The sequence below is a fragment of the Chrysoperla carnea genome, chromosome 1, assembly GCF_905475395.1.
Source record: "Chrysoperla carnea chromosome 1, inChrCarn1.1, whole genome shotgun sequence".
NCBI lineage: Eukaryota > Metazoa > Arthropoda > Insecta > Neuroptera > Chrysopidae > Chrysoperla > Chrysoperla carnea.
Genome location: NC_058337.1, coordinates 1,008,384 through 1,035,316, shown reverse-complemented (window position 1 = coordinate 1,035,316; position 26,933 = coordinate 1,008,384). Strand labels below are relative to the sequence as shown.

The 26,933-nt window shown below is 28.8% G+C and overlaps 1 protein-coding gene across 2 annotated transcripts; it reads right to left on the bottom strand.

Annotated features, from left to right (window-relative positions):
• Nucleotides 1-903: 903 nt before the first annotated feature.
• LOC123290480 (protein Lilipod) lies at nt 904-25,818 on the bottom strand. Of its 2 annotated transcripts, XM_044870692.1 has the most exons (8): nt 25,640-25,818; nt 8,299-8,563; nt 6,998-7,228; nt 5,790-6,179; nt 5,515-5,669; nt 5,006-5,237; nt 4,629-4,785; nt 904-1,091 (listed from the first exon to the last, which is right to left on the bottom strand). In XM_044870692.1, the coding sequence occupies exons 1-8, from the start codon at nt 25,706-25,708 to the stop codon at nt 932-934; spliced, it is 1,659 nt and encodes a 552-aa protein (XP_044726627.1). In that variant the 5' UTR covers nt 25,709-25,818; the 3' UTR covers nt 904-931. The 2 variants fall into 2 exon arrangements, with proteins under 2 accessions (XP_044726627.1, XP_044726628.1); XM_044870693.1 differs by lacking the exon at nt 904-1,091 and having other exon boundaries at nt 3,873-4,785.
• Between the last annotated feature and the right edge of the window lie 1,115 nt (nt 25,819-26,933).

Here is a 26,933-nt window from a genome sequence, read left to right as displayed (position 1 = left end):
AATTTTGAGATATTTAAACGCAGTTTTTTGGCGCTCTCTGTTGATGACGTATAAGTACGTGATCTGTCAATTGGTGACAGTTCAATGTATAATTTACACTTTAAAATGAATTTAAAACATAGAATTTACACTCGTTATTATTAAGTTTTCTAATAAAAAGCCGTAGAATAATATAATTTAATGAAATACCATATAAAATGTAAGTAATTAATATCATACAGTATGTTAACAAATTTGACAAGCCCGCACTATGATGTCACGTCCGTATACAAATTTGAATTTCCGTTTTAGAAATTTTTAAATGCCCTCACTGAATTTGTACTTTTATTAATTAATTTTAAGTAATTAAAAAGATATTTATTACTAAAATAATGATTTAGTTGAAATGTCCAGTCATTAAAGTTACGGAAGAAAAATATTTGAACCAAATTTAAATTTCATGAATATTCCCTATTTTTGTTTGAAACATTTTTTCGTAAACATCTCTGTTTACCCGTGAAGGCACAAATTAGCTTAGAAACGTTATACAGGTACCTTTAAATTTCTGATTTTTTCATATTTTTGTTAAGGACCAAGCACGCGTACTTCGATAAGTCTTGCAGTGCAGGACACAAAAAACTAAGATTGTAAGTAATCGTTGTTTATTATTTAGACATTAAATCAATAAAGAAAGCAATCATTCTGAAATAAGTTTTATTTATTTATTTATTTAATTGGACTGTGACTGGCCAATAATTTTTGATAGAACAAAGTCTATCGAGGCAGCTAGTCTAAAATAATTAACAATAATTAATAAATATTGGCCTAATATAAATTCATTTGTAATTGTTTATTAAATGCAAACATAAAATTTAATTTCTTAAAATAATTAAAAAAAGTCTTTAATTTCATTTTGGTATTCTTTAAAAATCACATAAAATAAATTTCCTCGTTATTGAAATGAATTTATTGTCGCAGAACACAGATTTGATTGTTTCCTGGTCAATCCAACAGTTTCACAGGCACCACTTGAAGTTCGTCTACGTCTAAATGTTGACGTTAAAGCTGCTGTTATTAAACCACTCAACATTGTACTCACATAATAGATAATTCTGTAGAAAATACGTTTTAAAAATAAGTAAATAAAATATTACAAAACATTTTGTTAGTTACCAGTCTGTATCAAAAGTGTCCAGAATTTTATAGGTTATAAAAAAAAAAGTGAACCCATTTTCAGTTGTACCAATTTAGACCAACAGATGACAATACTTACCATTTTTAAAAGCCAATCAAAATATTTAAATTCAAATTCATCTCGAGATATTTCAAATGTTTGAAATAAAATACTTTTTAACCGACTTCAAACAAAAAAGGAGGAGGTTATCAATTCGACTGTATTTTTTTTTTTTTATGTTTGTTACCTCAGAACTTTTCGAGTGGGTGAACCGATTTTGATGATTCTTTATCTGTTTGAAAGCTGATGCTTCCCGTGTGATCCCATTTCATTTGGTCTAGTTCTGACAACGGCATCCATGAGAAAACCATAAAAGTCTTAAATTTGCATTAAGTATGCATGACAAGAGGACGAATAACTCAATATCACACCAGCCGATTTGGATGATTCTTTTTTTAGTGACAGAAAATTGTAAAAAATTGCGAAATTCGAACAAATGATAAACTTTTAAAGACTATCTGGGAAACTATTGGTTTTACAGAGGCCATTCTAGTCTCATATTGTAACAAATTTAGTCTAATTTAAAAAAGGTACTATCAAAATTAGTCTTTTAGGGTTATAGTAGCAAAATTTGAAAAAAAGCCAAAATTTTAACGGTTTTTTCGAATTTTGACAAAGTTGCATTTGGCGCTCGATGTCACAAACTTTAATCATTGTAAAAACGTCTGAAAAAAATCAGAATTATCGGATTTAACGCAATCAACCCCGTACTTTCAGGTGACAACGTTACTGGATTATTATTTGGGCATATACAGACTGGTCTTTGTTTGTTCGATTATTCAAAAATGAAGCAGAACCATTCACCAGAATAAACTTGATGAACAATGACAATAATTGAGGTGTGACGATGACAATGACGATATGATGACGTATGACGTATAATAAATGATTTGAAGATTTATGATAAAAGATATTTGTTTATTATTATTGGTTTGATAGTTTTAGGAGCGCAGTAGCACACAATTAAAATGTTATTATTTTTAAAATTTTGTTTAATAATAAAAATATGTTTTTTGTTTAATAAAATTAATTAACTAACAATATGCAGTCTTATTCAATTAAATGCAATTAATTTTTTATTAAATTTTAATTTTAGTATCTATATATTTTTACGTTACGTTGAAACGTAGATTTTTCGGGTTAAATATCCTGTCTACCAGCAAAAGAAGGACTTTTTAATATGTCTAGATATTAAAATTAAAATTTAATTTTTGTATGTGATTAATATTAATCATTTATTAAAAGGATCGCATTAACGTTTAACTTTTATTATTACGAGTACGAAATAAATATTCTAGCTTAGTTTTGTAGTAAATCTGATGAAATTTTAATAAAGGGTTGTTTCAATAAGAGCGAGCACCGATATTGTATTGCGTGCTGTTTTTAGAGTCATGATTTGACATTTACGGCTGTTCAGAAAAATGGCTGTTCGTTAGTAGACAATATCATCTCATTACGTTACGTACTATTAAACGTTAGTGTGAACCTTGCATTATAAATATAATTTAGTTAGAAATACAAATAAAATAAAAAAAAATAAAATAAAACAACTACAGAGGTGCACTACAAAAATGTGCGATATTATTATAAATTTTATTTTTTCTTTCGTTATTATTTTTTAAAATTAATATAATTTTGATAAAAATTTTGATTTGTCCCATTCATTTGAATTCAATTCAATTAAAATCAAAAAGCTTTTCGAAAATTTTATTTTTTTTAGGCTTATAGAGAGTAAAATCTTGATATTTATAAAATTGTGTGAGAATTTTTTTTTACAATTTGAATAAAATGAAAAGATATGGGAAAATTTTCTTTGTGATTAAAATAATATTAAATAAATGCTATAAACATTGTATACTGTGTGTTTTTTAAATCATTTCCTTTAGTACGTTCAATAAGTGTCAGAGAGTTCACAAACATGCAAGGAGCCGTATAATAGTATGTTTCTTATACACATTGATTGATATATGTGTACTCTCTTATATTCAGTACTAAGGGAAGTGATTTTAAAAAAAACACCATAGTTTTTGTTATGTTTAAAAGACACTAGAAAAAAAAACAGTAGAAGGAGAAGAGGGGGGAGAAGCATTACATAAAAGAAATAAAATAGGGACTAGAAGTAATCATTCAGTTAAAATAGTTATTTATAAAGATCAATAAAGGCCTAGCTTATTTTAGTACCATATTGAAAAATATTAAAAAACTTATTAAAAGCTTTGTGACGTGTCTTGTAAAAAGCACGTAACGTAAATAATTTTCAAGTTTTTTAAAACATAGCACGTACATACTTTGAAATAAATATATTATTAGTACATGAATTCATTAAGTATGACGTAATTATAAACTTATTGTAAATCACTTATAATAAAATGAAATAGGGTGCGTTCAGGAGCTGTCACATAAATTATAGGGTGCGTTCAAACGTATTAAAATGCTAAAGATATTACCGACTTACCGCTAGAAAATATACCGGATTTTAACAATTGTATTTATAAATATAACAAAATTAGATAAGCTCTTAAACTTTTTTAAACTTTCAGAATAAAACCTGAGCTCATTCCATATTATTTTTAATTTACGTCACCAGGTTGTTTATGTTAGTCTCTAGCATGAGTTTGAAAAACAAACATAACACTTTTCGTAAAAGGGGAGAAGATTTTACATAATATTTTTAAAATCGTACAATTAGGCCTACTTTTTAAGTGAATGGAGACAAATTATTATGCCTCAAAAAAACAGATCGTTCAAAGTTATTACATTGTGAACGCACCCTACTTTAAAGTTTTACAAATATTAAAAATATTAATAGAAAACCGGTCTGGCATAATGATTCCAACCAGAGTGTTGAGCGACAAGTAAAAAATAATCAATGGTTTAATCACGATTCAGTAGAGTTATTTGGATCATTCTATTATTTATCGACAGTCGCTTGTCGCCAGTCGATTTTTAAGGGCACTAAGTATATATTGTTAAAATGAATGATGTGGAGGTGATGGAAAATGTAGCGTTATAAAACGATTAAAAAAAAAAAAAAAACAAAAATAAATAAATAAATAAAATACGAGAACGCGTGGCGTAGCGATGTCTGTGTTTTTTCCAAGGCAATTTTAAAAAAAGTACTTGAAAGGGAGCGTTCAAATATTAAGTAAATCAACGGTCGTCACTTTTACCGTTCTACTTTGTTCAAAACGGGTTCTTGTCGGAGTGTAGGTAACTTAATAGTTTGAACGCTCGTTCCAGGTTATTAAAAACACACTTTGTTAACTGAATGAATGAATACAAAATAATGATTATCATTTAATAATTAAATAAAATGAATATTAATAATTATTATTATTTTTATAAATGGCATGCTTTGCCAAGCAATAAAATGAATGATACACAATTTGTTAGATAAGTGTAGTTCTCAACTAACCGCGCGTACAATTCACGTCGTACGGACGCTGTAAACTTATTGATCAAACATAAAGATGCTGCTGTTGCAAACACTAAATTGTATAATAATACAATTTTAAAATTACCCAACCATTCGATACGACCAAAATCACCCATCAGATCGAAATTTGTTATACCTAGAAAAAAAAAAAACGAAACAATGTCTAAAATTATTATTATTAAAAATGTTTTAAGGTAGTTGTCTCGCTATGGACATAATGTCAGAAAATTCTAAATTAATTCGTTCTATGCAATTTGCATGGAGCAGAGAGACAGATACAATGAATGAATCCCCTTCGAATTTCATAACAACCTTAAAGTCTTATCAAATAAAAATAAAATAAAATAAATAATTACCTAATATTTTGGATAATAATGGTAAAGCTGAACTGAATATAAGGACTAGAGCACAATTACCAATAACTTGTGAGAATGGTGTTTGTCTGATGCGTGGTCGAACACTACGCATCAATGGCGCTGAATATAAACCAATATACGATGTAGCTATTAAATATAATATTAAAATGATTTCTAAAGCTGCACCAAATGGGCCCAGCATTGATAACGAACTAATACCTAAAGTAAATTGCTGTAACAAAAAAAAATTACACAAATTAAGCTTTAATTTCACTTTGTTAAACGGCATATAGTGACGTAAATTAGAAATATAGTGTCAAAATCAATTAATAACGATACTGAAGGGACCTAAAATTATATTCGTTACATCCAGGCTAGTACGCAGGTATCATGCGGTAAAGGGGAGGGTTTGTTCATGATATTTAGTTGAGTCAATAAAAATTAAAAAGTTTACTCTGATTTATAACATACAGGGACAAATAGAATGTAAGAAGAGTACTTGAACTTACCCTTGTGCTGAGTGGCAACGCTTTGATTCCAATTAATAATTCTAGCGTGTTCTGTACGACCATTAATACTGTAACACCTGTTAGTAACAACAATAATAACAATGCCAGCGGATAGACAAGATTACGTTGAAATGCGGATGTATTACGTTGTTTTTCTGCAAAATCAACAAAAATAAATCAATTAATTAAAAACTGATAAATGGTCTATGAAACAAAAAATTTTGAGAAGCACTGTACTAAACAAATACTCTCGAAGATATAATAAAAATACTTACGTAAAATTTTTCGTTTATTTTCAATTTCTTCTAAACGTTTTTCTAAACCAGCCTTTAATTCACCATTACGGAGTCGTAACAAACCAACTGATGTATCTTTTTCATCCAATAATACTGGTCCACACGTGCCTAAGGAAGTCATAGGCGTTGGACTAACATAAGATGCACCAGTTTGTTCAGCATGCCGTAAACGACGTCGAACACTTTCCTCTTCTAACGCATACGCACAAAAATCTTCGTTGATATCACGAAGAAATTGTGGTTTCACTAAGAATTGTCCAACTACATCGAATAATCGTACGAATCCTAACGGTGTACACACCAACAGCATCAAAACACCAATAAATGATATGCATGAATATAAAAATGGCAAATAATAACTCCAAAAATCTGTAAAATCAAATTCAAATCAATTAAGTTTTAATCGATACCATGCTATAAAAAAAAGATTCATTTTCGATTTATTTAACTCGCCAGAACTTGCATAAAACGTTCGGTAATCTTTAGTCACGTGGTGAGAGATTTTCTCATGCGTTCTACGTAAATCATAACCTTTATATATAATATATACTCCAGTAAATGAGGCTAAAATTTCTAAATTCTTTCCGATTGTCCTGGCATAGCTCAAATTAACCTGGAAATTTGGGATTAAGCTTTATTCACCCCTAGATCAAAAGTTATATAGTGCCTAGTGATGCTTTTGTGAAGGGAGCGATATCCATCCCTTCAAGCGGGTGGAAAAATAGACGTTGAAAATGGTAACGTAAACCGATAGAGCGCGGCGATGAAGTGTCTTTTAAGTATATTTCGAAAAGTTAATACTTTCCGAGTGATTGGCGATTGAAATTCGGAGAAAATGAAAAAAGTTTCAAGTCTTTTGCAAGAAAATTAACGGAGTTATGATGAAAAGAAATTTTCTCAGCACTAAAATTGATGAGTTTACCATGGGACCTATATTTGAATGACTTTTTTTCTTAGATTTTATCGCTTTATCGATTCTCGTTGTCATTTTCAACATATATTTTTGCATCCTGTAGAAGAAGTGGTTACCACCCCCTGTGACTACTAGGCACCATATAACTTTTGTTCTAGAGGTTGGAGACAAAGCTTAATCCCAAATTTTCATCAAAATTTAGAGATTTCGTCTTTTTTTCTCCTCGTTTATTGGAGTATTGAAAATTTTATTGAGACTAGGGATGAATACTTACTGAATAACATATATAAACTAGATCGATCTCTATCAATTAATGCTGATATAACATAAGTTAGACCAAGCACAATAAATGCGAGTAACGATAGAACTGTGAAGGTCTCGTAAACACGAGACATGATCCCTTTTTTATGTCCAACAAATCCTTCTGATTCTGTGAATAAATATGCAAACGGTAATAGTACAAACATTGATAGATTCGAAAATAAGAACACATAATTCCATAAACCTGCAATCAAAAAATTACTTTATTAAAATAGTATAGGCAAAGTTATATACATATGTGTAACATATATTATCTAAACAAACAAAAATTAAATTTATTTGATAACGGATGGGTATTATCATGAAGATTATAAAGAAGGAGAACGATCGCTACGTGTTAAAGCATTAGCGCGTCTGTCCCTGAACATTTCATTCTTCAGCCATCGTATAATAGTTCATTTTTCAGCCATCAGCCGCGCTGTCGTCATTAAGTAGTATCTGCGAAGTTAGCTGTTTATGAGTACAAGAAGATGAAGTTAGTTGCATAATGTACAAATTGATATATCATTTCAAATTAGCGCACAACAGCCCGCTTTTATTGATACTACTTAGCGATCGCAGCGCCTCACTTATTTTATCCATATTTCGGGGACAATATTTTCTATAGCGATCGCTCTCCTTCTTATAACCTTCATGGGTATTATAGTACAGTAAATAAGCCGGGACGATTTGGAAAGGTTGGGAAACAAAAAGTATTGTAACGTGTTTATAGGACCCCAAGGAACATTCAACCAACTTAAGCTAGTCATAGAAGGGTATAGGTCCCTAGCGAATGGCATATGAAGCCCAAAATTTTTTTGAAATGCTTATTATGGCTTAAACATATTATCTAGTAGGTATTTTTAGTCGCTGAAAACGAATCTGATGACAAATTACACAGATTCTTTCACGTATTCTAAAAATCTGTCATTTTTGACCGGGATTACATTTTTTGACACAAAAGATTATATTTGATTTAATCAAAAATGGTCCAGTTTTACTGAATTCATTAAAATTGATCTTTTCACATTTAATGAAGTTAAATTATATTAATTCGACCGTAGTTTGCACATGAAAATTTCAGGGTGGCAACATTTTAGCACAAGCTATAAACTATAGCTCATGTGTTAGTCTGATGAATGAGTTACATTATTATAAAGTTTCATTCAAATCAATTCAGTTGTTTTTGCGTGAAAGCGTAACAAACAAACAAACAAACATCCTTACTTTCACATTTATAAAATCTAGGGATAATAAAACTAAAGATAAACTTACCCTGTATTAGAGAACTATTCAGCCATTTAACATAATAACTTTTTGGATATAAAATGAGCACTTCATTACTTAATATTGATAAAGGCAAGAGCAGTGCAGCTCCAACGGCCACACTCAATGAAAATGTACACAGCCATAAACTAATCCGATACACAGTCACCTCATCTTCATCCGTTCCAAAATAATCTTCACGTTCTTTACGTCGAAACCATCGTATAATACCATACGAGCTGACATACAGCACCATGAACAGGAGCATAAATATCTACAATCAAAAATTAACATTTATATAGAAATATACTTAAATATTCTGATTTTGATGTAATGTAATATATCAATAAATTTAGCTACTGACGATGGTTACATTGCAATCGAAATATCGATATTTAGTCTGTTTCATGTTTTTATACCATAAGATATACTAAGTTTAGTCCCAATTTTGTAACGCTTAAAAATATTGATGTTACGAACAAAATTTTGGTATAGGTATTCATAAAATCACCCAATTGGTCCATTTTCGGTTGTTCGTCTGTCTATCTGTCAGTCCGTAAACACGATAATTCAAAACCGCAAAGAAATATATATCTAGCTGAAAATTTTAGAGCTTGCTTAGGAAAAAGTGAAGTTGTGTTCGTAAATGAGCAAAATAGGTCAATTGGGTCTTGGGTCCGTAGGAGCCATCTTGTAAACTGTCAGAGATAAAAAAAACATCAAATGGGAAAGTGGAAGATAATTGAAAAACGCATTATTTGAGCCAAGGTACGACCTTGTAACATTTTTCGTTCGTTAGTTATAAACAAGTTACAATATTTAAAAAAATTTTCTCGGAAAAGGGAAGAATTTAATTAGTAATTTTTCAATACTTTTGTAGGTGGCGCTGGCTAGTTTACGCTGAATGAACTATGACATGTCAAAACATAATTATTTAAAGTCAGTCATGTATATCGTTTCGTTTAGACCATGAAGGCTATAAAGAAAGAGAACGATCGCTACCTGTTAAAGCATTAGCGCGCGCCTGTCCCTGAAAATTTGTAGAATTTATAGTTCATTTTTCAGCCACCATCCGCGCTGTCATCATTAAGTAGCATCTGCGAAGTTAGCTGTTTATGAGTACAAGTAGATGAAGTTAGTTGCATAATGTACAAATTGATATATCATTTCAAATTAGCGCACAACAGCCCGCTTTTATTGATACTACTTAGCGGTCGCAGTGCCTCACTTATTTTATCCATATTTCGGGGACAATATTTTCTATAGCGATCGTTCTCCTTCTTTATAACCTTCATGGTTTAGACTTAGCAAGTAATCTTTATTAAAATAGTACAAAGAAATGTTAAGACATACATTTTTAAAACAATGCACATCAATTTTATCTTATAATTATGATAAATATAAATACAATGGATAGAAATTAGTATTTTAAATAAATATTTAAAATTTGAAATATTATTATCTAAATAATAAATATTTAATTATTTGATTTGTGTGTTTGTGATGTGAAGGTCATTTTAGACATTTACATCTAAAACTACAACTACAGCTTATAAATAATTATATGAATTTATTTAAATTTGAATAGTTTTATTTTATAAAGCAATCAAACTATATACTACAAACTATATAGTCCAGGCACCAGAATGGGTCTGTTGGGTACGGGAATCTAATCTTGAAAATATATTTCAGGCGATTACCACATATTAAAATGTGTCATAAATTTTTTGTTTTTGTTTAAACTCCTCCAAAACTGTTTGACCGATTTTAATGAAATTTTTTTTGTATATCCGGCAGGCGTGAGAATAGGTCGTAAAGTATTCTTCACCCTCCTATCCCCATCCCAAGGTGGTGAAAAAGGATATGATAGTTTGGAAATCCCATGTAAATATAGATCAATGCATGATATAATGTCATTGTTACTAAGGTTTTCTTAACTTCATGTGGTTTATAATAATTACAAAGAGAATTTGAATTATTGTTCTCACAAGCAGTATGTTAGAAATGATTCTTTATAAATCGAAATTCTGAAACTATAATTTGCCATTGTACGAAAAATTAATGAACGATTATTAATGAATGGAATTGTAGGTTAATTAAGATTAATTATCGCTGATTAAAAGTTATAATCCAATAAATTGAAGGTGAAACGAAATTCACCGGTTGATCTAGTTTTATTTATATAAATTAAATATGCGTTACGACCTCAATATCAGTTTTTTTAAATTTAAATGACGTAAAAAACGAACGATTGCGTAATCAACATTGACTAAGCATGGTATTTCAAGAATTAACTCCGTCAATTGTTTATTTTAAAGTGAAATTAATACTTGTTTTAATTCAAATTTCCACACTATATCCCAACAGTGAACAAGTTTAATATTGAATACCCGTTTTGATGTCTTTGAATACGGCGTTAGGACATACTGAGACATAAATAATGACTTATCGATGACAATGCATCTAGACTATTGTCCATATTATGTGTATGCAATGTATATTGTACTGGCTACCTGACTACAATTCATTTATGTGATTATATATTACAAGAAATAAAATAATATATTTTTGAGAAGTTATTTAAAACGCATTTATTATTACTATTACGTATTTATCATTCTAACGTATGTACTTAGTAGTTAGGATACTGTACCAAAAATGATCAACACTGATAGATCAGTTCCAAGCGTCAAAAATGGAACACTGATTTGATTGCTACTCTCAGAAAGTATTAGAATTCCTTCAAAAACCTTTCTAGCTTCATCCGATAATTTTCATTCACGTTTACTTCAAAATGTAACGATTTAAAAATATTTACGATTTATTGTTGGCCTTATTTGGCATTTGCGAGCTCTTCATGTGAAAAATAACATTTGTATTCGCGAATATTGGAGATAAAAATTCGCATCTGCGAATGTATTAAATACAAGATTCGTCCCATGACCAGTCTTGGCTCTCGTAAGAATAATTATGATATAACTGACAATATACCCTAGATCTAAATTTTTTTGTATAGTTTACTGAACCCTTTAATATTTGAAGTGAATTCATGCTTAACTAGGATATAAAAAATATAAAATTATATCTTCCGCGTAAAAAAAATTCTAAATTAATTTAGGTAGGTACAATGATTTTTTTTTTTGATAACGCAATATTTTCCAAATAAAGAAAATTATATTAAAATACTGAAATATTAATATCTATATTTACTGAGAAGCAAAAATTATGCAATTTGACTAAAATATTATTATAATTTTTATGTTATTATTATAAAACATAATTTTAAATGTGCATGTCTTTATGGATAATGAGAATCCAAAATTTATAGTGATCACGCAAAACTGACATTTATGGTTCATGTACGTATATAGTGGCAATTATAGCGAGGATCACAATTAACTACTTTTATACCATGTGTATATGAAATATATCAAGGTATAATAAGTTTAGTCCCAAGTTAGAGTTTAAAAATATTGATGCTATGAACAAAATTTTGGTATAGGCAGTGGTGGATTTACACTAGGGGCTTTCGGGGCTAGTGCCCAGGGCGGCAAATTTTCTAGGGCGGCAAAATTTGGAAAGTTGAAAAAAATTTCTTTTATAGTTATCAAAAGTTCTCTATAGGAATTTTTTATTCTTTCTTTAAATTAATCATTTATTATTTAGGGGATAATTTAAGAAATTCAACTTATACATTATTTGTCAAATCGAAAGTCGGTAAATTATAATTTTGGCACCTTAAGTAAAAATTAATCTTCGAAATAATTGAATTAATTTATTTTCTTGAAGATTTGATATAGTAATTTGCAAATCAAAAAGTCAGACGTGTTTGTCTGTGAAAAAAATTATTGTTATATAATTATGAGTCAAGCTTAGTGCAAAATTTGTAGTTCTAAGAACAAAAACATATTTTCTTACATTATATTGAGTATATAATAAGCATAATAAATTATTTGCAATTCATTAAATATTTTAATTTTTTTTTAAATAAGATATCAAATCTATATAACTTTGAGTGAAATTTCAGTGATGGGGCGGCATTTATTCGACTGCCCAAGGGCGGCAAAATTTTAAATCCGGCCCTGGGTATAGGTGTTCATAAAATTACCTTCTTAGTCCATTTCCGGTTGTCCATCTATCTGTCTGTAAAATGTGATGTCGAGTTTGTAAATGAGCAACATAGGTCAGTTGGGCCTTGGGTCCGTTGGTCCCATCTTATGAGCATGGATGAGGATGTATGAGCATGGTAGTGGGGGCACAAATTTAAAAATAGATATTTTCAATTTTGATGATAAATAAATTTATATTATTACTTGACGATATAAGACGAAAAGTAAGAATAAAATTTTTCAATATCTGGCTTAATTTTCAAAATATCGAAAATTGAAAATTTTGTTTAATTATTTAGCTTTCGATATTTCGAAAACCAAGACACATATCGAAAAATTTTATTCTTATTTTTCGTCTACATTCATGAAGTTATAACAAAATTCATCATCAAAGTTGAAAATAAGATAAAAATAATTTCAACCCTTAATCTACCCTGCTCTTACATCCCTTATATGGACGGTGACACTTAGTTTTTTTCTTTTCTAATTCATTGCTAATATGTTTACTTTCTATTAAAAAGTTTTTTTTTAATTTGTTTTCATTCATTCCAAATGAAAATTATCAAAAACTTCCAAAATATGTCGTTTTTTGAGATTCCTCCATAAGAGCCAATGTTATTTATATCGATTTTTAATGACTTTTTTCTTAAAAATTTGCACGGATACTAAGCTGAAATTTTAACCACATATTCTTTGAGTAAAAAACTACCTACAAACAAATTTTGAGCCTTTAAATCAAACATTGTTGTCATGCTCATACATCCTTAAACCGTTAGAGAGAGAACAAAAGTTTAAATGTAAAAAATGTTTCTTATAAAAAAATAAACAACTTTTGTTTGAAACATTTTTTCGTAAACATCACTGTTTACCCGTAAGAGCGCAAATTGTATAGTATGTATTATATGGGAATATCAGTTATATATGTGTGACATGTATGACGTATGTGTAATGTGATAAAGAAATCAACACTGTCTATAAATGGTATTTCAACAATTAACTCAATCAATTGCTTGTTTTCACTTGTTTTATGTTAGTATCTATATAAATATTAAATATTGAATGAATATAAGGATGTGATGGTCTAATGAGTAATGACTGACTTGGCTGTAGTTATTCAAATAAATATTTAATAAATTTTTATCATTCTATAAATATTTAAGGATAAAATTTAATTCGATTTGAATGCATTGTGCTAATGTTGTAAACTAGAAAGCCATGAAAAAATTTATGCAATGTATATACATTCAAATTAATTAACGGGAGTCTTAATAAATCAATCGGATTTAGAAAGTCTATATTTTCGGGGTAAAAATAATAAAATAAAAATTAAATGTTTAAAATCTAAGTATATCCGGTTATAGATAGTTAAATGAACAATTGATCTGTGTAATAATATAATCTTGTTTCCGGTTTAATTTAAATATTATAAAACAAATAATAAATGATTATTTATCTAAATAAAAAAATGAAATATTATCCTCTCAATGAATTTATTATTGTTGGATTCAAAACTTGGGCGAGCCTTCACTTTAATGAACTGTAATATGTCTTTATTAACCCATCAGCACACGCGATAACCGTTCGGAAATTTTTAGTAATACTCAAGTATTTTGCACATGCGTCAAAAACGCATGAAACTTAAGTCTCAAATTGTAGGTAGTCTTTTACTCAAAGAATATGTGGTTAAAATTTCAGCTTAGGTATCCGTGCAAATTTTTAAGAAAAAAGTCATTAAAAATCGATATAAATAACATTGGCTCTTATGGAGGAATCTCAAAAAACGACATATTTTGGAAGTTTTTGATAATTTTCATTTGGAATGAATGAAAACAAATTAAAAAAAAACTTTTTAATAGAAAGTAAGCATATTAGCAAAGAATTAAAAAAGAAAAAAACTAAGTGTCATCGTCCATATAAGGGATGTAAGAGCAGGGTAGATTGAGGGTTGAAATTATTTTTATCTTATTTTCAACTTTGATGATGAATTTTGTTATAACTTCATGAATGTAGACGAAAAATAAGAATAAAATTTTTCGATATGTGTCTTGGTTTTCGAAATATCGAAAGCTAAATAATTAAACAAAATTTTCAATTTTCGATATTTTGAAAATTAAGCCAGATATTGAAAAATTTTATTCTTACTTTTCGTCTTATGTCGTCAAGTAATCATATAAATTTATCAAAATTGAAAATATCTATTTTTAAATTTGTGCCCCCACTACCATGCTCATACATCCTTAAGTATGATCCACCTCGTCAAGGTCATACTACCATAATTAAACCTATAATCTTATCACTTGAATTTATAACCAAAAAATTCAGTTCAAGGTATTTTTCACCAACTGATGTTCAAAAAACATCATAATTACTACACAGAAAAAATGATTTTCTTATCTTAAATAAGTGAAAACGTCATTTAAAACGTTTTTTTCACGTCATGAGTAAAGAAAGATAGCCACTCTTAGAGTAACAACAGTAATATGTATAATTACACGATTGTAGGGTCATACAATAATGTTCTAATTTAATTTACGCTTTCACGAATAAACAGTGATGTTTACGAAAAAATGTTTCAAACAAAAGTTGTTTATTGTTTTATAAAAAACATTTTTTACATTTAAACTTTTGTTCTATCTCCAACGGTTTACAAGATGGGTCCTACGGAGTTAAGATTCAATTAACCTATGTTGTTCATTTACGAATTCGACCTCACTTTTTACGTTCTGAGAACGCTATAAAAATTTTAGTTTGATATCTCTTTTCGTTTTTGAGTTATCGTGTCCACAGACAGACAGACCAACCGGAAATGTACTCTTTAGGTTTTTTTATAAACACCTTTACCAAAATTTTGTTGGTATCATCAATATTTTTAAGCTTTAGTTACAATCTTGGGATTAAACTTAATATACCATGTGTATATATATATATTATATATACACATGGTATAAAAACATTTGTGATATTTGCATAATCTGTTTGTGTGACAATATCCTTTGTTAATTTTAGCCTACATATAAATTTGATTTTTAATCTGAGTCAGAGTTTAAAGTTCAACTATTTTTAATTGATTTTAAAATTACATATAAATTGATTATATTTAACACATACCTACAAAAGAATCAAACAGTAAGCAAATTATTAAAATTAAATTAATAATAGACGTTGATTGATAATTGATAACAAAAAAAAAGTATTGTTTCGAAAAGAATGTATTGTTTTCGTATTAAAAAATTAAACTCATTTCGTAGTAATTTCAATTGAAACTAATTTTCAATTGTTTTTTTAATCAAAGTGTACTGAAATTACATTTTGTGCTAATTTTTTGAGTGCAATTTAAATTTTCTTTAAAACGAAAACTAATTTAGTAACAGTTGTGTAAAATATATTCATCAAAAGTTTTTAAAGGAAAATTAAAAGTATTGAACAAAAAAAAATTTTACCAAAATTTCAAACAGATGTAGTATTTCTGGGAAAAATCATCGAATTTGAAACTCATTTTAAAACTTGTATTTTCTAGTTACTAATCTATTGCTGAAAAACTTTCAACACCTTCTGCCGCTTTGTACGGAGGGTTGAAAGGGTGAGAAATGTTACCCCTAAATATTATATAAAGTATAGAATCGTTCCAAAATTTTTAAAAGTTATTTTATAACAAATCTGCTAAAACCATTCGAAAGTGATTATTTTCTTGAAAATAAACTATAAAAAAATTCCCGTACGAACTCTTTTTGGGCCCGGATATTCGCTTTCCACGCAAAATTGACACTTCTAGATTTAAAATCTTGTATCTTATGAAACTGCCTTCTTTTAAATCTTTGAATTTTTTTTAAGTTATTTTAAATTTTGCCAAAAAACAGCTTTCTTTTTATTGATTCATGATTCAATTAAAATCAATAATAATAATTAAAGTAAGTTTTTAATAAAATTGAACTTTTAGTAGTAATACTATAAATATGTATTTATTCATTATCTATAATTAAACAATTCTTGAAAATAATTATAAAATATTTTGACCTAACCTTTATTTTTAATCAACAATTTATTTAACAAGTTCACTTTTATTTATTGTTATTAAGTTCAGGCAGTTTATGAATGAGCCCATGATAAAGGCCTCCTAAAGCATGCTACCGAGAAGCAAAAAATTTGGCGTTTCCAGTTGGTGCAGAATATAATATGAAAAAAATTGGTTGAAAAACAGATTTTTTTTATTTATAAATAAAACCAAAGCAATCTACAAAAAAAAGTTAAATAAGAAAGTTGTAAAAAATCAAAAAACCTATCGAATTACATACGTTGGATGCGATTTTGTTGGTTATTTCGCGAGAAGATCGCGAAATTTCATCGAAAATCATTCGTTTTTTGTTTTCGTGTTTTTTTTTGTATACTACTAGCTGTGAACTACCCGCTTTGCTGGGCAACATCCCCACTTGCACCCCTCCCTCCACATTTCCTTGCGTGGTATAACAGTTTTGTAATGTACACGTCATGCTCTTTTATTTGATACCCCACTTAGGTATATTTGTAAATATTCGATAATTCCTTCCCACTTTCTCGCTACACCTTTCTACCCTCCGAAGGTTAAAATTAGATAAAAACAATAGATCTTTGAAGCTGGTTGTATATCGTGTCAATATTTGAGCTTAATCGATGCACAACTTTTTTAGTTTTTGAAGCATATCCCTTTCAACCCCTATTTCAACTCCCTACTCTACTATAATATGGATGTATTATACATAAAAACCTTCCTCTTGAATCACTCTATCTATTAAAAAAAACCGCATCAAAATCCGTTGCGTAGTTTCAAAGATTTAAGCGTACAAAGGGACATAGGGACAGAAAAAGCGACTTTGTTTTATAATATGTAGTGATGATAGAGTCCTAATGGTCCTAACATTACGAATTATAAATTTCTTTACAAAAAAGACATTTTCTTTATTTTCTCACAGATATAAGAATGTTACTTGGATCACTATGGTTTTACCATCTTTACAAATATTCTTTTGAAAATATTAAAAAATTTATAAAAGTGAACAAATAAGTAATTGAAGAAGTGAAATTTATGTACCTGCAGCTAAATTAATTATTTTATTATTTATTTTACAATAAATCAATATTAAACCAAAATGACGTGAAAGTTTTTGTTTATTAATTGAACTTCTAAAGTTCTACCAAAAAAATAAACAAAGTGAAATCACTACCTATTGCTGTTATATGCGGAAATAAATATTGAATTCCCCTTTCAAATTCAAGATACCGATCTTGAATTTGAGGAAACGAAAATAAAAGTGTACTACAGACATCTTATCTCTTATTTACCATTCAAATTTTTCTTCCTTACAGGACTTAGGATAATTATATATTCGCCTAGGAGCAACAGATTTTCATCGCTCATAATAGATATAACGCTAGTAATTCGGGTCTACTTCTGATTAATTAGTACGAATTATTATCGCCAGAAAATTTATAAGATTATTGAGTAATAAAATAAAAAAAAAGTGTTAATAAACTTGAGCTCGAAGTCCAGTGTCCTGCCACTAAGCTACTGGGTCTCTGTGTAAAGTATAATATTTTATATACTCATAGTATGGATTCAACCATGAAGGTTATAAAGAAGGAGAACGATCGCTACGTGTTAAAGCATTAGCGTGTCTGTCCCTGAAAATTTGTAGAATTTATAGTTCATTTCTCAGCCACCAGCCGCGCTGTCATCAAGTAGTATCTGCGAAGTTAGCTGTTTATGAGTACAAGTAGATGAAGTTAGTTGCATAATGTACAAATTGATATATCATTTCAAATTAGCGCACAACAGCCCGCTTTTATTGATACTACTTAGCGGTCGCAGCGCCTCACTTATTTTATCCATATTTCGAGGACAATATTTTCTATAGCGATCGTTCTCCTTCTTATAACCTTCATGGATTCAACTTATATCGCCCTTTTAACTTGATCACACTTTTCGTAACCAGCTTGATCATACATTTTCCAGTTTACTCCCCAAGACAAGAGTGCCTAAAGAAGTTTTACTTCAAAAAGCTAAATAGAAAACAAAGAAAATATTTTTTCCCAAAAATTAGTAAGATTTTTAATAGTTTGCAAATGAAATAAAAACAGATGTAAATAATAATAAAAGAGAAGTCAATGGACTGAGTTAGGAGTAACTCTGACTAGTAAGTAGTGACTACGTACTGACATTCGCACACAACACATACAACATCTTTCTTTTAAAACACCTTCGGATACAAATCTTGATTTGCTATTTTTAGATAATAAATAAATAACTATAAAGAGGTGTAGTTTATTTATTTATTTATTTATTTATAAATAACAACAAAAAATGTTTATAACATTTGTTTGTAATTATTATTGCAACACAACACATTGCAAATAAAAAATAATAACTGCGTACAAGTCAAGATTTATTTATAAAATTCATAGCTTGAGATTTTCCCATGCAATTCATTACGACAATTTTATTAGGTATTTAAGGAGATTCTAGGACTGTTCATCGCGTGAAAAGCTTGGCGTCGCATTTAAAATTCAGCTGAATACGATGGTGACAAAAAAAAAATTTGGAAAACGGTTGACCCTGCAGGTCATCCCTGTAACTTCCCGCTAAGTATTGACTGATCAAAAATTTCATAGACGTTTGATAAAACACTATTTTTTAAATTTTCAAATCGCGATAACTTTAGAATGAATAAACCGATTTTGACCGGACTGGTGGTGATCGACGTGGTTTTTTGATGTTGAGAGCTGATTAGTTTTTGGAATTGATCGATACAGCCATTTAAAAGTTATTCAAAAAAAACCACTTAAAAAAATTTTTTTTTGCAGTTTTTTTGAGATTTTTTCGAAATCTATCGATTTGAATCGATCCAAATAAGCCTCAATCTAAGTTTGGTCAAGCCCTTTCGAATGGCACCAACCGCGATCAAATCGGACTAGCCGTTCAAAAGTTATGAGAGGTTTACATACATACACACACACACACTCATACATACATACAGCATACAGACACCCTCGCGGAAGTAGTCAGGGAAGCTTCCTGACACCTTAAAACGTCGAGATCTGATGAAAACTCGATTTTGGCAAAACGGGGTGAAAATAATAACTTCCCTATTTTCTTAGCGGGAAGTTAAAAAATTTGTAAACCATGGTTAAAAATTTTATGTCTAAGTTGACTTTAATTCGATAAACAGAATCGAAGATGTCAATCACTTTGTGTTTGCGTTTGGCCATCTTAATTGTTAATTAATTTTTTCAAAAAATCATTCATTATTAAATCTAGTATTTATTAAAAAGAAGTCCCACTTATTCATAGATTTGTTTGTAGTACGCATTAAGTCATAAGTTATGAGTGTTACAAACAAATCTATGAATAAGTGGGACTTCTTTTTAATAAATACTAGAAATAGTGGTATGTCGTGTATGGAAGCAATAAAATAAACATATTTAGCTTTATTTAAACAATTTGTACAAATAAAAATATTCTCATTAAACGTTTAAAGTAAAAACAATTATTTTTATTTATTTATTGTACAAGATAAATATAATAATTATGTAGTTAAGTACGTCTATTTTTAAAATAAAGTAAGAAAGTACCTGAAAAATTTGAATTCAGCGCAGTATTTTCTAAAAATTTTTTTTCGTTTTTCGACAATGTTTCACAAGACCACTAGTTGAATATCTGCAAAATTTGAGCTCTAATTTTACACTAATTTGCTCCCTCATGGAAAAACAATGATACTTAAGAAAAATTGTTTTAAACAAAAGTTGTTAATTTTTTATAAGGAACATTTTTTACATATAAACTTCTATGTTCTATATCTAACGATTTACAAGATAGGTCTTACGGACTCTCATGACCCAATTAACCACTGTTGCCCATTTACAAACTTTCTGAGCACGCTATAAAAATTTCAGCTTGATATCTCTTTTGAGTTTTGAGTTGTCATTATATCAGGCAACCATAAATCAACTCTAAGTGATTTTATCAACACCTATACCAAAATTTTGTTTGTATTATAATATTTTTAGGCATTACAAACTTGAGACTAAACTTAGTATACCTTGATATATATTACATATACAGGGCGTCCTGTTATTGACTGCAGATCGTTATTACCTGCAGAATAAGCTCATAAAGACGAAGCAAAAAGTTATTTTCCACTTTTGGATATGAGACCTAGTTTACGAGATAATTAACAAAATAAATTAATGTATCTTTAACGAATCACAGTTCAATAACATTTTGAATGAAACCAATAAAACACTACTTAAAGAGAGGATGTGTTTGATCATAGTGGAAGGCGTCTCTGAATGCAAAATTATTACAAAAAAACTCTATTTGGTTACTTTTGTTATTATAAAAACTAACCCATTAAAACCTACACTACGTTTCTTGGTAAATTAAGTGTTGTACGCAACTAATCGTGCGAATATCACATACATTAGGCAAGACGGACAATTGTCCGTTTTGAAAATTATATTGACACCTATTATTAATTGACACCAACTAATTTAATGAATTTGATAGGTTTGTGAATTCATAAATCTTTCTATTTTCCCATAAGCATATCTCCCGAATCTGGCCTCAGATCGAAATTTGGTAAAGAGCTTTTTTGTTCATCTTTATGAGCTTATTCTGCACGCCAACGATCTGCAGTTAATAACAGAACGCCCTGTATACACGATATAAAAAGTAGTTAGCTGTGACCCTCGATACTGCCGTACCTACTAATTTAAAGAGTTTAAAGGAAATACACTACTAACCAATAATAAGTAATTTGCTTGGAGTAAAAATAGTTAAATTGTATATAAATACTTACATAGTATTTATATAGTATTTAGCTTTCTAAAAATTGTCATAAATCTTACAAATTACGAATTACAAATGAATGGCAAGGCAATAACCTTTGAAATGTAAGTCACAAATCTATGACAGATGAATCATACATCATATACCTTCAATTACAATCAATCTTAACGAGTATTTATTTATTAAACATATCTACAACCTACTAAATTATTACTTAATAGCAACTAGCAGTTATCCGACCACTTCGCTGGTCTCAATTTCAACTTTAAAAACAAAGCCTACTGCGTTATGGAATTTAAATGCTAATAAAAACTTCATCTATATTTATTTCCATGACTAATCAAAGTTTTGTTTCCTTTTTATATTTTTGGACATAAATTATTTGAAAGTTGTAGAAAGAGATCAGAATAAGTACAGTGCAATGGTTTTACTATTTATGGTTTCCTGTGTATGTTACAATTAAACCTGTTTAATTACTTACAGTATTTATCACCATTTTTGGATAAAATTGATTGATTGGAAATTTATTTAAAAAAAAAAAAATATTTTAAACATTATTTGTACTCAATAAAATTATATAATTATCAATAAAATTTATTTAGGTTAAGTTACACAAAATTGTCCAACAAATTACTGTTAATTTGGCAGAAAATTCAAAAATGAAATAAATGAACAAAAAGGTATTAAGAATGAGAAATCAATTTCATAGATTTTTTGGTTGGTTCATTTCTAAATACAGTAGAAGTCCAATTATCCGAACTCCGACTATCCGAATCGCCGATTATCCGAATCACTTTCAGAAAAAAATTTGTCAAAAAAAAGTCTAAGTGCACTATTATTCTTCCCCCCGCGAAGCCAGTGTTTGCGCGTTCGCTCACTATTGTCCTTCCCTCCGCGAAGTCAGTGTAAGCACAACACGTGGTATGAATTACATATTTAAAACATGTGAAAATATCATGTTTCTTTCATTTAATTCAATAAAAAAATAGTGCAATATCAAAACGTAGCTTTTTTTCTCTCCAATGGCAATTTTTTTTAAAAAACTCCGATTATCCGAATATTTGATTATCCGAATGGGTCCCGGTCCCCATTAATTCGGATAATTGGAGTTCTACTGTATCTGGATTTCAACTTCCGTTTTCAGTCTTTAAATAATAAATATAGCAACAATTCTGCTGTTATAATCAATATAGTCTTGGAAAAAAAACCAATATATTAACACAAAAGACTTAAAAGGTGATCATGATAAAAACCAAAGAGAATGTGTCCTGTCAAGAATCTCACAAACCTTTGCGCACATTCACAAAGCTGTGATTATACTCCGTTTGATATGACGCAGGCTTTGCGCAAAATTCCAGTTATCAAGATAGGCTTGTTATAACATTAACTTGGTATGGTATGACAGGCTCAGATGAAAGGGGCGTTTGAGACCACCTTTCTTGTACCAACGAGCCCATTGCTACATTCCCTTTAATAGTGATCCGATACCCAGATCAGTCTGGCTAATGTTATTCAATACCAGGCGATTCAGTTCCTCGAAGATTCATAGAATATCTGAATATCTTCGATTGGAATCTACCACACCTCAAGGACTCGAAGTGCAGTCTAACTATAAACTCCAGCATCAGATTAAAGATGAAAAAGTAAAATATTTGAAGTTGATAAACTAGTTAATAGTTTAAAAATAAAATTTAAAAGATTCAACTCAATTGAATTCAAGGTTGTTGACCAAAACATATTTTAAACACGTGAGTATTAGAACAATAAATACAAATAGTAGTATTCTATTTTTAAACTTGCGCTGCCAATAATATAACATATTATCTTTTGAATCAAGGGCACAAGAAAAGAATATGCTAAGTCACACAAATATTGAGGATGTTCCCAAAAAAATCACTTTTATTTGGGATCATCTTTAAATTGTGTATATGCATTCTCATTAAGGTAGTACGAGCACCAAGGCAATTTTAGATTTGGACGAAAAATAAAATTCAAATTTTGCGATATCTGCCTTGATTTTTGAAATATTGAAAGCTAAATAATGAAACAAAATTTTCAATTTTCGTTATTTTGAAAATTACTCCAGATATCGAAAAATTTTATTCTTACTTTTCGTTTTATATTGTCAAGTTATAAAATAATTTACCATCAAAATTGAAAATATTAATTTTTTTAAATTTGTGTTCCCGCTACCATACTCATACATCCTTAATTAGTCGGGCACAAGTTTTTTTTTTTCAATCCTTAAGCTGAGATATTTGTGTACTTTCATACAAAAAAATAATAATAATAATTTGTTTGACCTTGAAGTCCCTCTAACGTTAACTGTCTCGTGTTTTATGATTTTTCATTCCATTTAAAAAATATAAGGATGGACCCTTTTTAAAAAATCACCCTGTATATAATAGTATTCAAACAACAACTGGTGTGTTGTATTCACAGGTGTTTTAAAAATATTTTTAAAAACAAATTAATTATGCTTCAAATATATTCAATATTTGATTATATTACAATTTTTTTTAATGTGCCAATTTTATAGATTACATGTTAGAAAAAATCCAAATAACTTTGTCTTGGTTAACTTCACAGATTTAAACTGCAGTGAGTGCGCTTCAATTATTATTTGGCAAGTATTCCGTTAGAATATCAATTTCATAAAAATTTAATTTTATCGCTTTATTAAAAACAAACGTGCTTAGAATTCAGTAGCTAAATTTTCTTTTTTAAATTTAATTATTTGATAAATAAATGATGCTGAAAAGAAAATTTGAAAATAAATGCACATTTACACGATATCGATACACGGTCGATATTTAAATATAATTTTCCGCCCATTTCCTCAGATTTTTGCAAATTTATTCAAAAACTATGCATTTTAGGGAAAAACACTCCAGTACAAAGCAGATCACTTGGAAATTTCATGCTTGATAACTTTTATCTGAAATATTTTTCCCTAAACTTCACAGTTTTTAAGAAAAATATACAAATATATGTATATATTATACACGGTGTTCTGTTATTGACTGCAGATCGTCGGCCTACAGAATAAGCTCATAGAGACGAAGGAAAAAGTCATTTACCAATTTTGGATTTGCGCCTTAGTTTGGGTGCTACAGGTATGGCAAAAATTGATAAATTTATTCATTCAATGACTATGATTCGATAGCCCGCAGGCAATGATAATCAGTAGATATTAGTAAATTTTATTTAATAATATTCAACCAAAGAAGGAATATGAACTGATTTCAATTGGATTATATTATTTTGAAAAAAACATTTTAAAAAAGTATTTGATTGGTTTGGTCAAATCCTACTTTTTTTAATTTTATTATATTTTTGCAAGTAAATATTAGATTATTAGTAAAAAACAAATTACGCCATAAAAGGAAATTTTTAATTTAACGTAAACAAACAAACTTATTAAAACTTAAAATGCAATTAGTAAATAAAACAAATTACGTCAGAATAGGCGTTTTTTTGTTTGTTTACGTTAAATTAAAAAAACGCCTTTTATGACGTAATTTGTTTTATTACTAATAATCTAATGTTTACTTGCAAAAATATAATAAAAATAAAAAAAAGTAGGATTTGACCAAACCAATCAAATACTTTTTAAAATGTTTTTTTTCAAAATACTTAATATAATCCAATTGAAATCAATTCATATCCCTTCTTTAGTCTGTAGGCCGACGATCTGCAGTCAATAACAGAACACCGTGTATACAAATCAATGGGAAATGTTAACTGTGCCCGATAACTTTAAACTGAACTATTTTTTCTCTAAAATGCATAGTTTTAAAGTAAATGGCAAAAATTATCGTCTTTTTTCTGCGCATATAAAATTTTTATTCTACAGTTAACAGCTAAAACTTTGCATAGGCCACATGCAAAGGCTGCCTCCAAAAATCGAGAGTAAACAAAAAATTTATTTACACATACATAAAATCTGTTGGTGAAAAACTACGGCGTTAGCGTGTAAAGAAACAAAAAATTGAAAATTAGAACATTTTGGCAATCATCGCGATAAATATGACGTTTATGTTCTAAATTTATTTTTCGTTAAATCTAAATTAAAACTGCAAGCAAGCTCACTTTCTAAAAAATTTACCATTTTCCCGCTTCCTTTGAATTTTTTTGAAATTCAACTGTTTTTAATTTTAAATAAAAAGTTTTCTATTTCTAAAAAATAAAATTAAATACAGTTTTTTTTTTTTTTTTTTTTTTTTTTTGACTTAAAAGTATGATAAAATAACGGTAAAAATATTTTTTAAAATCACTTTCATGAAATTAAAAAATTGTTACAAAACTTTAACGGTAACTTTTTTAACCTCATTTCATTTTTTTTTTAATTTGGAACCAACTTCAAAGCAGAAAAAAATCAATTTGTGATAAAAAAAATTATAAGGGATTTTTTGTCACTTACGATTTGCTCCCGAACATTGTTATGAAACATTTGCTCTCGCGGATCTGTCGCATCTTCAATTTCATCCATTTCATACAAATTTTTTCAAATATAATAAAAGTGGTTGTTGGAGAGAAAAACAAACACTACACGAAAAATTTAAAACCATTGTTTTCCTTTTTATTTTTTTAATCTGTGCACAATAAATTTTCTTATTACAACATACATTACAAAAAAATTTTCTCAATTATTTTTCACATAATTAATTCATTTTTTTTATTAGTTTTGTACACAATTTGTTCACCAAGTTTTTTAACAGCTGATTTTTTTGAAAAAAGAACGCTTAACTCTTGGGAGAAACGTAATAGCGTTCTTCTATTGATAAGTTTTTAACTGCTTTTGACGTTTCACTGATTCTTTTTTGTGTTGCACTATTTGAACGCCACCTAAACGACAAATGTTTGAACTAAAATGAATGCATCTTTAACTTTTTTTGGTTGCGTTCAGAGCAATCAAACGAATATTTTCTTCTCGAAATCGTTTCTTTATCATTTTGATAAAAAAATGCTTTTCAGGACACATATATAAGACATCAAAAATTTGATCAGGGGTTCTTTAAACTGAAAATATCGAAGAAAACTATTAGACAAAATAAAAATAAGGAAAATTGAAAGCCACTGTTGGATGTGGTTTGAATACATCCGTTGTCTTATCATTAATTATCATGTGTGTTTTAATATTACACGTGGAATTTTCTCATATGTAGTTTTTCACACTATAATTGCAACGAAATCTATTATGATTGGATAATAATATATAGTCCAAGCAAAATTGTAGGTTTTTAATTTTAGAAAGTTGTCGGTATCCGAACTCTCACTGTACCTAGTAAATGCTATACAGGGTGTCCACTTAAGTTAGCTACATATGAAAAACTTTTATATTACAAGGTTTACGAAAAATATATTCTTTATAAAAATCTCTGCTTTAGAAAATATTAACATTCAGATATTCACCTTTGATATAGAACAGTGGTCGGGGTACTTTTTTAATCATTACTCCAAAATATTTCTGAGTAAGTTGATATTACCCCATGGCGAAGAGCAAAAAAAAAACAAAATCGCCCCTTTTTAGCATCTTTCATATTATAGCCCCCCTTGATAATTTTAAAAATATACACATACAAATATAACTCGAGAACACACTAGTGGTGGGGAGTAAGTACTAACAGGTTTATAAAACAGCAAATCATAAATATATGCTTTTTTCTCACAAAAGTTTCATTTACACCCCCAAAAATTTCATTTTTACCCCATTT